This window comes from Dunckerocampus dactyliophorus, chromosome 2, assembly GCF_027744805.1.
Source record: "Dunckerocampus dactyliophorus isolate RoL2022-P2 chromosome 2, RoL_Ddac_1.1, whole genome shotgun sequence".
In the NCBI taxonomy this organism is placed as follows: Eukaryota; Metazoa; Chordata; class Actinopteri; order Syngnathiformes; family Syngnathidae; genus Dunckerocampus; species Dunckerocampus dactyliophorus.
The window spans coordinates 19187162-19197801 of record NC_072820.1 but is presented as its reverse complement, the minus strand read 5'-3'; the positions used below and the strand labels follow the sequence as shown (position 1 = coordinate 19197801).

General features: G+C 47.5%; 2 protein-coding genes across 3 annotated transcripts; both read left to right on the top strand.

Moving 5' to 3' along the window:
* Positions 1-231: 231 nt before the first annotated feature.
* Positions 232-8113, top strand: saga (S-antigen; retina and pineal gland (arrestin) a). Its single transcript, XM_054767333.1, has 16 exons — positions 232-399; positions 720-788; positions 859-919; positions 1004-1048; positions 1127-1326; positions 1412-1471; positions 1557-1624; positions 1699-1834; positions 1905-1989; positions 2134-2206; positions 2279-2416; positions 2487-2564; positions 2661-2675; positions 2767-2819; positions 2938-2947; positions 4388-8113. The coding sequence occupies exons 2-16, from the start codon at positions 741-743 to the stop codon at positions 4512-4514; spliced, it is 1197 nt and encodes a 398-aa protein (XP_054623308.1). The 5' UTR covers positions 232-399; positions 720-740; the 3' UTR covers positions 4515-8113.
* A 140-nt stretch (positions 8114-8253) lies between these two features.
* Positions 8254-10636, top strand: proca (protein C (inactivator of coagulation factors Va and VIIIa), a). Of its 2 annotated transcripts, XM_054767332.1 has the most exons (10): positions 8290-8340; positions 8407-8512; positions 8600-8680; positions 8853-9010; positions 9135-9159; positions 9246-9356; positions 9421-9561; positions 9637-9755; positions 9830-9947; positions 10017-10636. In XM_054767332.1, exons 3-10 carry the CDS (start codon positions 8611-8613, stop codon positions 10592-10594), a joined length of 1320 nt encoding a protein of 439 aa, XP_054623307.1. In that variant the 5' UTR covers positions 8290-8340; positions 8407-8512; positions 8600-8610; the 3' UTR covers positions 10595-10636. The 2 variants fall into 2 exon arrangements, with proteins under 2 accessions (XP_054623306.1, XP_054623307.1); XM_054767331.1 differs by lacking the exon at positions 8407-8512 and having other exon boundaries at positions 8254-8340.
* Positions 10637-10640: the final 4 nt, after the last annotated feature.

The following is a 10640-nucleotide window of genomic DNA, read 5'->3' as shown; positions in this document are numbered from 1 at the left end:
AAGTACACAGTGCACACAGTATACTTAACAAAATAAACTGACGAAAGTATTTCATTTGAGACCCAGCCAATCATTTTCTTCCAACATCTTTTTCATGTGGCACATTTCACCTTGTGTGTGTGTAGACGTGTAGACCTGCACACAGGTCTAATCTGAGCTTGTTGTGCTGACGGAGGAGGAACCAGCTTCAATCCACTCAGTGAGCTCATTCACAGGAAACCATTGTGTGGGCGTGGTCATGGGGGGGACAGCTGGGTCACACCATTGGCTGTAGGGAAGGAGTGAGATGTTGATGGACAGCAGGTTTTTCTGCATATAGAGCTCACACTCACATTCAACATCACCAACATTTGTGCTCGTTCTCCTGCTACATCGTCATCTTCGTGTTTGTACGTCCAGGTGAGTCGTACACACTGTGTTTGTCTCTGCTGGGAATATCCACCTCTTACATGTGTGAATGATGTCTTGCAAAGACTATGTCAGCGTGAACACTAGACACACACAGACACACACACACGCACACACATACAGTGTCTGAAGGGTTGACTTCAGGCCAGGTTGACATTGTCTTATGTGGACAAGACAAAATGTCCCCACAAGTGGGATGTCCCCGGTCGTGCCACACTAACATAGACAGACAGGATCTCACACGCACGCACACACACACACACACACACACAAACAAAAGATACTGTAAATTCCTGTCCACCTGGTTGCAGACGCCACCCGAGCAGAGCAGCATGAGCCCCAAGAATGTTGTCTTCAAGAAGATCTGCAAGGACAAATCGGTGAGTACAAAGGTCACATTAAGATGTAACAATGAGCAGAAGGACGGAACCTTCTTTTGTCCGTCTTCAGGTGGGAGTCTACATGGGGAAGCGAGACTTTGTGGACCATGTGGACTTTGTAGACCCAGTAGGTGAGGAATGTGTCGCATGACCTTAGGCAGTCAGCGACATCGAGAGGCGGGAATGTTAACCTGCAATGTCCTCCCAAACACTAGATGGTGTCGTCCTCATTGACCCCGAGGCACTGCAGGGGAGGAAAGGTCAGACAAGACAGGATGTGCCCCCCAGTGCCCTCTAGTCTTCATAACAGTGATGTGCCTGTGTCTTGCACACTCTAGTGTTCGTCACTCTGTCCTGCACCTTCCGCTATGGTCGTGACGACATGGACGTGATGGGCATTGCGTTTCGCAGGGAGCTGTATCTGTCCACCCGCCAGGTGTACCCTCCCCTACAAGATCGTGAGCAGGGCATCCACACAAGGACTCAGGCCAAGCTGCTGCGTAAGCTGGGAGACAACGCCTACCCGTTCTTCTTTGAGGTGTCGCCACCCTTCTTTTGAGCCCAAATGTTCCCGTACGTGCACGTGCTCTTTCCTTCTAAAAATAACACCTGTTCCGTGGCAGTTCCCAGACAACCTGCCATGTTCGGTTGCGCTCCAGCCAGCGCCACGTGACGTTGGCAAGGTGAGACCATTGTGTAGCGTCCAGTGAGCAACAGCATTCTCCACTCTGACCTCATCCCAGAATTCCTTATGCCTTGTCTCTGCAGCAATGTGCCGTGGAGTTTGAGGTCAAAGCGTTCAGCGCCGAGAGCCAGGACACCAAAGCACACAAACGGTAATGGCGGCATGAAGTCCACACATTACTCTCACAGCACCACTACTAATTTCCATCTTGGCCTTGTACTTCAGGAGCTCCGTGAAGCTGATGATCAGGAAGGTGCAGTATGGTCCAGAAATTGAAGGGGAGGCGCCCTCTGTGGAAATCACGCGGGACTTTGTCATGTCGGACAAGCCGCTGCATGTGAGGGCCAGCCTGGACAAAGAGGTGTGCTTCATGGCGTGTGACCGCAAACACAACCATATCCTTGTGTCATCTGACTCTTGTCTGCATGCAGATTTATTACCATGGCGAGACCATCAAAGTGCACGTCAATGTCACCAACAGCTCCAGCAAGAACGTTAAGAACGTCATCCTCGCTGGTACACTTTAGCTCCTCCCCTTTTTCCTTTAGTGTGGCTAGTTCCACCCATTTAGCTACCCTAGCTCTTGGACAAAGTCTTACATACAGCAGCCCTGCTGGAGACTGCTTCATGACGCAGAAGTTGATAGACGCATGTCTCCAGTGGATCAGGTGGCCACGGTGGTGCTGTACTCCAACGACAGCTATGTCAAATGTGTTGCCATCGATGAATCTGGGTGAGTTTCCTCCCAAAGATGATGACCAAAAGACACTGAAGGTGTTAGCCAAAGACACTTTCTTATGTTCAGAGACACCGTGCCTGCGGGGGGCACACTCCAAAAGGACTACAAGCTCCTCCCCCTGCTGGCCAACAACAGAGAGAGGCGAGGCATAGCTCTAGACGGAAAACTCAAACACGAAGACACCAACTTGGCGTCGTCCAGCATGTAAGCCAACGTGTGAAGTGAAACCAAGACTGTCCTCATGTGGTCATATGATGCCAGCGTGTCATTTCAGTATCAAGCAGGGCGTCCTGAAGGAAGTCCTGGGAATGATAGTGTCCTACAGAGTCATGGTCAAGCTCATCATTGGAGGGTCAGTATCTAAATAAAACCTTCTATTCATCTGCAATGATTGCTTGCAGTGAATACTTTGAAAGTCATTTTTCATCGCTCTTCTTCCTGTTTGCAGCGTGATGGGGTCAAGGTGCGTAACCCCACTTTTCCTGATATGAGACGTGAGACAGTATAGCTGGCATAAAGCTAGCATGAAGCTTCATCAGTTGTTTGTGTTGCAGTGAGGTGGAACTGGAGCTTCCTTTCAAACTCATGCACCCAAAACCTGACACAGGTGAGCAAACTGCTCCTCATCACAGATCACAATACTCTAATATACTTTTTCAATTTAAAAAAATACATATGTGTGTCACAAACTAAATGTCCTCTTATTCTTATATTGTTGCCACCAGTCAAAGAGAGGTGAGTGCTTTTTCCACTTTGTTGATTAGATCATTTGATATAGAGACACAGTGACGTGCTGTGAGGTTCATGGCTGGTGAGGCACTGACTCCTTTGGAGTTTTTTATGTTAATACTGGTTGCCCATTAATAGGGGAGGATAACAAGAAAAAGAAGAGCTTGTGTTGTCAAATACTTCTTACTCCCATTTATTTATTTATTAACTGAAAATAATGTATCGTCTTACCTTTTGTATAGGAAGTACATACTTATACCTCTCCAGGAAAAGCTCTGATGCTTGTAAAAGTCTGATCACCTTCTGGTGAGATGAAGAGAGTATTGCATTGTATTTTATTGTCTGATTACCAAGAATAATGACATCACCCTTACATTAAAGACATTACACAGGCTGTAGAAAGTCATTATGTATAATAAATGTTTCTGCAACATTATATAATTGGCAACATGCTGACAAACTGTCAGGCGCCATTGTCCAACTCAGTGCACTCACTGATTGCACTCAAACGGTAGGCAAGGCTTGCGCACTAAGCCGAGAGCTCACGGCAGCCTCATTTTAGGTTTTTTCCCTGTATTTGATCAGGAAATGTGCAAATTCAACTATGTTTACTTAAGAAACTGATAAAAAACGACTGATATCATTCAGAAAATACATTTAGAATAAAGTTCAATTGACAAACATTAATATTTGTTATATACAGTATATCCATCCATCCATTTTCTATACCGCTCATTAGGGTCGTGTTCGAGCCTATCCCAGCTGACTTCGGGCAACAGGCGGGGAACACCAGCCAATCGCAGGGCACATATAGACAACCGTTTACACCTATGGACAATTTAGAGTCACCAATTAACCTAACCTGCATGTCTTTGGAATGTGGGAGGAAGTACCTGGAGAAAACCTACGCACGCATGGGGAGAACATGCAAACTCCACACAGAAATGCCCAAGGGAGAATCGAACCCAGGTCTTCCTGATCTCCAGACTGTTACTGTGTTGGCCAACATGCTAACCACCAGACCACCGTGCGGCCCAATATACTATAATTCTAATATATCAAATTTGTTATATGTACCCTGTGATTGGCCAGGGTGTACCCCCACCTCGCCCCAAAGTCAGCTGGGACCCCCGCGACCCTAATGAGGATCAGCGGCATAGAAAGTGGATGGATAGATATAAAAAAAAAAAATTATTTTGGCTCCTCACCTGCCTCCCCTGATCGCACGTCACTCCATAGACAGACACATAGATAGACACATGCATACATGATCCTATGTAGGATGATTTATAGCTATATAGATAAATAGACTGATAGCTAAATGGCTAATGCTATAGACTGACGTTGGGGGTAACAAGCTAATGCTAACAGACGGGACATTTTGTGCTAGCGTGTCAATGCTTACATGCTAATGCCGTGTGTGCATATGTGTGTGTGTTTGTGAAGTGAGATGGAGGAGGAGATGGTGTTCCAGGAGTTCAAGCGGTCTTACCTGAAAGGAATGACCGGTGACGACGACGAGGAGGAGGCCAACGTGTCGGGCGGCGACGACATGGCGCCTCAAGAGAAGTGATCGCCCGCTATCAAGCTAACACTGCTGGCTGGTTTGATCAACATTAAATTGTAGTTGTAGATAATAAGTCTTTGTGTAACCATGCTAGATGCTAATTAGCGCCTGACGGTAATGAAAGTGGCGTCTTCACCAATGGCAACTAAAAAGAAAATGTTCTTTATATATCACACTAAACAGATGGCTGTTTGCATATTAGCTGCTGCTGTTCTTAATGCAAGCGTAATAGGACTTTTAGTGCTTTAGTTCATATTTTATGTATGTGAGAGAGAAAAGAATATAAAAGAAAAGCAAATGAATAAAGCACTTCTTCAACACATTAAACACTTAATGTGCACTTTTACCATGCGGCGGACTATTTGGATCTTCTCACATTGGTGCTAGGAAGCAATGTTGTGCTTCTCCATCTACAGAAGCGGTGCTTCCCCAGGACCCTCCCATCTGTACCCCCCCCACCCCACCCGCCCCAACCCCATTTGGCGGCTTGTCATTGAGCCAGGGACCCACCGTGGACCATGGCAGGCGTTGGCGTGCAGCTGGTAGCTGCTGAAGGTGCTGCTCCTGTCGGAGCAGGCGTACATGTCATTGTTAAAGGGGTGTCCTCGCCGCTTTCTCCTGTCGTTTTGATGACCAGCCGGAAGTTTCGGAAAAGACCAACCTTGAGAGGCTTCTGTGCGACCGCTAGGTGGTGGGCGAAGATGTAGGTGTTGTTGACAGTGGCAGTGTAGACTCCCGTAGGGTGGTCAAAGTGTCCATGTTGGTTACTGAGGACGCGTGGAAAAGGAACAGACCAGTCATAAAGAGTGAATGACTGGTTGATGCAGAGAACATTGATTGTATGGTGAGTATGCAGGGCCCAAGGAGGCCCATATGGCCCAAGTCTCCCCAGCCACCCTTCAACCCCACTAAGCCTTGTGCACACTGAGCCCCCCTTGACCCCTTTATCTCCCTTTTCACCCGTCACCCCATCGGTGCCATCTTTCACCCCCACCCCCACTCGCACCCCCACTACTGCCCTGGTCCCCCCTTTTGGCCCCTCATGGTTTGCCCCCCCCACCCCCTAATAAACATCCTATCACTGTTAGTTTGCAAATGAGCCAAGACGCAGCGCTGTGTTGTCAGGTTTCAAGACAGAGCGGACTTTAAGGAAACAAGCGATATAGAGAACTAATAATCAATAACAACTAAAAGCAAAGGTTACTGTAATGTCTATGTAATATATTTGTCCAATTAACTGGGGGAATAGTTAATAAATAGCTGTTTTTCCCGTGTAACAGCCCTGGTAATTGGTGTGTCTTCAGCATTGTGTGAGAGATCCTTCTCCACATTGTCACAGGTCCAAACCCCTAACGCCGCACCATGGACTGAACATACATGGTACACAAGAGAAAGAGGAATTTGGTGATTGTGGCACATGAGAGGTCCACAACAAATAATTTGAACATGGATGAATTTGTGAGAGCTTTTGCAATAGGAAGCAGGAGACGGCTGCTGTGGAGTGGAGTGAAGGGGATAAAGAATAGGAAGGTGGAGAGACAGGAGTTACTAATAAATTGTATATATTTTTTTTATGTTTTATAAGAAGGAAAAAAAAGTTATAAAATGTTCTGCTTTGTATCTGTTGTGCAACTTGTGTTGTGTTATATAACTATTTATATTCTTGCTGATTGTTTGTTGATTTTTTTTCATAAGACTACCTTTCAGTTTTGTAAATATTGATGATAGTGAAAAGTCTTTCTTAGGGTCACATTATTTGAGCGTAAGCCCATCCAGTTAAGATCAATGTTATGTTGTTGGTTGTTAAAATCTTAAGATATTATATGTACTTTTCAACTTTTCATTTTTCAGCTTCCCCAGCTTGCCACCTTATTGTGGTCAGGGGGTTTGCATGCCTCAGTGACCCTCAGAGCTATACCAGCAGGAGCTGAGTCTTTAGGTGGAACACCCAAGTTGGACAGGCCTGACAAAGTGCAATCCACTTCTCCAGGTTAAAGGCTGGACGCACAGCTAACAACCCATGCCATGAACAAAACACTAATCAAAAGTGCTGGTGCAAGATGTGTATGCATAATGCCCTCTCACATTTCTGTGACTGCCCCCCCTACATGTGCATGTCTAAAATATATACAAGTATACCCTATACGGGACATGAGTCCAAATGTTATGAACAGATCAAAAGTGAGCACAATAGTGTACCTAATGAAGTGGCCAAAGGAAGAAAGCATTGGACTCATCACTGCCTCACGTGCATGGTGAGGATGATGAAAAGTGAAAAAGTGCAGCAGTTTTGATTGCTTCGAAGTCCCGCCTACAACAGCCTCCATCTCACCTGCTGCTCCATGGGAGCGGGGGAGCGGGAGGTATGGCGTGTACATGCGACGTGACCTGATTCGACCACAATTGTCTGTTTTGTCTTCTTTGTCCGGAACCTTCAGTCAAGTTGACTCAACAAACATTCTCCAAGTGGCCCACGACCCCTTCTAGACCCCTTCGTGAAATGTAACTAAACCTTCGAGCGTTTGTGCCACTTGGGCACGTTGTTTCCTGCTGGTGAATGACATAACCACGCACGTTGCGTAGTTTGCGCTATGTCATTCGCGCCCGCTGGAATCGATAAGGGAATCGTTTGCAAACTTGGCAAACAATTCCGAGAAATTGAAACAATGGGAACCAGTTCTCAACAGAAAATGTTTTTTCATTCCCATCCCTCCTATTGAGGTGCTTGCGGGAGGTGAATAGTAGCACAGCATTGGAGCACACACACACCACCTCCTGGCCTGGGCCCCGCTTCTGGCCCTCCATGCCAGGGTCTCCAGGTCTGCTCAATTCCCCTTTAGTACCCCTCAAAAATTTTGATCCCTCACTTCCCCCAAATCAAGGAAGTACCCGGGGTCCTGGGAGACCTGATGGACTGAGTCCTTGTTTGTGTAAAGCATGCTTGTGACCCTGCCCCAAGCCCATCTCTAAATAGCCCATGGAAGCAAAAGCAGTCCTTGAGGCAGGTTTTATTTTGACGAGTCCAAACACAAAGTTAAAGCGAGCCGAGGCCAACAAGAAGATGAGACAAAAGATGAAGATAGTTGACCCTGATAGGTGTCCTACACACATATACTGTATGTATACAGTATATACTGCACATTCATTTTGTTACTAATACATCACCCAATTATTATCAGGAAAGATATTCAAGATCATTTTTCCCCCAGTTTAGATCTGATGTGTTTTATATACAAATATCTGGAGAGTGTGTAAGAAAATACTAGAATTACTAGACAAGAATAAAATAACTTCAGAGCAACTTGGGGCATTCTAACCAATATTATTAGGAATGGTACTCACAAAACAGATTACCCTCATTATTTCACAGTTGGAAATGCCAATTGTGATGATATGAATGAGGTAATTGAAAAGTTGAATAACTACTACCAAAACCGGAGGAAAAGAGCCCAAGATTCTGGTCAGTGGAGGAAAGGATTGAAACTATAGACAGGAACAGGAATTGATGTAAAACGGATGAGGGGTAGGATTAAATAAGCTTTGCTTCTTCCTACTCCTTTTCGGACATGTGGAACTGTGAATTGTAATATGTGATGTATTTCAATGTAACTTGTATGCATGTTCAAATAAATTCAATCATAACCATAACCATTAAACCATAGCGCCGCCTGTTGCAATGCCACGGTGACATATTTAGGCAGTGAGGGCGGGGGTGCGGGGAGGGGGGTGGTTTGTGTTGACAGTGTGGGGCTGCAGACTGTGGACTCTCAGTAAACACCAGTTAGTCATTCACGCAGGAAACACAACCAAGTATTGCCATTAACGCCATCAAGTAAGTATTCTACTTTGTCTCGTATGTCTCATGTCCTCCATGCTTTTCAGCGTGATCTCCTTGTAGCCACAAGTTCTACTTGCTGGGGTCAAAGGTAACAAAGTTTTGTGCCAAGCGCTCTGAGGCCTTTTGGCTTCTTTCTGTCACGGATCACCCTGAAAAAAACAAAAAGGTGCCTGTGCCACATTGACGGCAGCACTCGCAGCAGCCGTTTATTGTCTGTCACTGCCAACTTTCCAAACCATGTCATTGTCTGCAGGTGTGATTGACATGTGTCGCATCGCCTTTTGCGTGTGCGTCGCGGTCGCCATGTGGGCGGAGTGGACGCTCAGCCTGTCAGGTGAGTTCACACTCATTAGGGATATCACTGCAGTCAGAATAAAAGTCCTTCTCTCGTCACGACAATCATGTGATGAGCTGAACCAATCGGAGACCACCGTGGGCAAATAAACAGTGAGTCCACATCACAGTCCCTCGAAGGTCAAAAGGTGTTTGTTCTGCTCCCCGCTCAGTGTTCTCTGACCCTCCGGAAGCACATATGCTTCTACGGTCCCGCCGGGCCAATTCTTTCCTGGAGGAACTGAAGCCCCCTTCCATGGAGCGCGAGTGTATGGAGGAGACCTGCAACTTCGAGGAGGCCGTAGAGATCTTCAAGACCAGAGAGGCTACAGTAAGGAGCTAACGCTAATCGGCTAACAGTCAATAAGATATGATGTAATAGTCTGAAAGGATGCTGTGGTTATTTTGATGGCATGAACTTGATGAATGAACGATTATTTCCCGTCTTCCACCAGGTGGAGTTCTGGACGAAATACACAGGTGATCCAGTCAGACTGATGACCATGTGGGCGTTTCTTGATCACGTGACCCAGCAGACAGACAGGTGACACTGTGTTGTATTCCAGACGGGAACCAGTGTAAATCCCACAAGTGTGTTCACGGAACATGCGTGGACATGTTCCAAGACTACACCTGCCACTGTAACCATGGATATGAGGGAAAGTACTGCGACTACAGTGAGTCAAAGGGAGCAGAGCGAGAATACAAAATCACATCTTAACAATAATGTCGCTCTCTTAGTTCAAACGGCGACAAACTGCAGCGTGAACAACGGTGACTGCGACCATGAGTGCTCCGAGAGCAAGGACGGTATGAACAGAACATGCAGCTGCGTGACTGGCTACATGCTGCACCGCAACGACAGGAAGTGTGTCCCTAAAGGTCAGAAGGTGGCGGTTAGCTCAAAAATGTTTTCAAACAAAAGTCCTGAAATGACCTGTAATCACGCGTGCACAGGGGCGTCATCTTGCGGTCAGCTTTTGATTGGTCGCTCGTCCTACACCAAGCCCATAGATGGCCTCATGCCCTGGATGGTGGGAGGCGAGGTAGGCAAGAGGGGTGAGAGTCCTTGGCAGGTGAGTTTGCCTCTTCCCCCACGCCAGGCTGCATGTCACCATGGTAACAGTGCATGAGGAAATGTCTTGTTCAGGTGCTGCTGCAAAACGCCAAAGGACGCTTTCACTGCGGCGGCGTGCTCATTGACGAGAGCTGGGTCCTGACGGCGGCGCACTGCCTGGATAACAACATCCGCCTGCGAGTGCGACTTGGTGAGTTGGAGGGCCAGCGCCGGGAACGAAGCGGTCCCGAATTCTGATGATGGTGGCACATGTCCTCAGGAGACTATGAGCGTTTACGCTACGAGGGCAGTGAGGTGACCTTGGCAGTCATAGAGGCCTTCAGACATCCTGACTATGACAGCACGACAGTGGACAACGACATTGCCTTGCTGCGCCTGGAAAGCCCCGCCCCCTCTTCTGAGTACATCCTGCCCGTTTGCTTGCCAGGACGCCAGCTGGCCGAGAACATTCTTCACCGCAATGGGACACCCACAGTGGTGACAGGCTGGGGCAAGGACAGCCTGGACAGCGTCCGCTTCAGCTCGGCACTCAACGTCATCAGAGTGCCGCTGGTCAGCCGCGACGTGTGCGCTGGCCTCATGTCGCACAACATCACCAACAACGTGCTGTGCGGCGGCATCCTGGGCCAAAGCATCGATGCCTGCGAGGGCGACAGCGGCGGTCCCATGGTGACGCTCTATGGTGACACCTGGTTCCTGGTGGGCCTTGTGTCTTGGGGCGAGGGCTGCGGCCGCGAGGACAAGCTGGGAATCTACACCAAAGTGTCCAACTACAATGAGTGGATCGACACCGTGCGCGAAAGTTGGGACAAAAGGGGACACCCTCCAGAACTCTGATGTGCATGTGTGCGTGCTCTTACAATAAACTCATCTCATTAAGTGT

Excerpts from the sequence above, each read along its gene's own strand:
- saga (XM_054767333.1), top strand. The coding sequence starts at position 741 with ATGAGCCCCAAGAATGTTGTCTTCAAGAAGATCTGCAAGGACAAATCG. Across the intron at positions 1,835-1,904 it reads GGGCCAGCCTGGACAAAGAG|ATTTATTACCATGGCGAGAC; the intron begins GTGTGCTTCATG and ends GTCTGCATGCAG. Across the intron at positions 2,417-2,486 it reads AACTTGGCGTCGTCCAGCAT|TATCAAGCAGGGCGTCCTGA; the intron begins GTAAGCCAACGT and ends GTGTCATTTCAG.
- proca (XM_054767331.1), top strand. The coding sequence starts at position 8,611 with ATGTGTCGCATCGCCTTTTGCGTGTGCGTCGCGGTCGCCATGTGGGCG. Across the intron at positions 9,160-9,245 it reads GTTCTGGACGAAATACACAG|ACGGGAACCAGTGTAAATCC; the intron begins GTGATCCAGTCA and ends GTTGTATTCCAG. Across the intron at positions 9,562-9,636 it reads CAGGAAGTGTGTCCCTAAAG|GGGCGTCATCTTGCGGTCAG; the intron begins GTCAGAAGGTGG and ends ACGCGTGCACAG.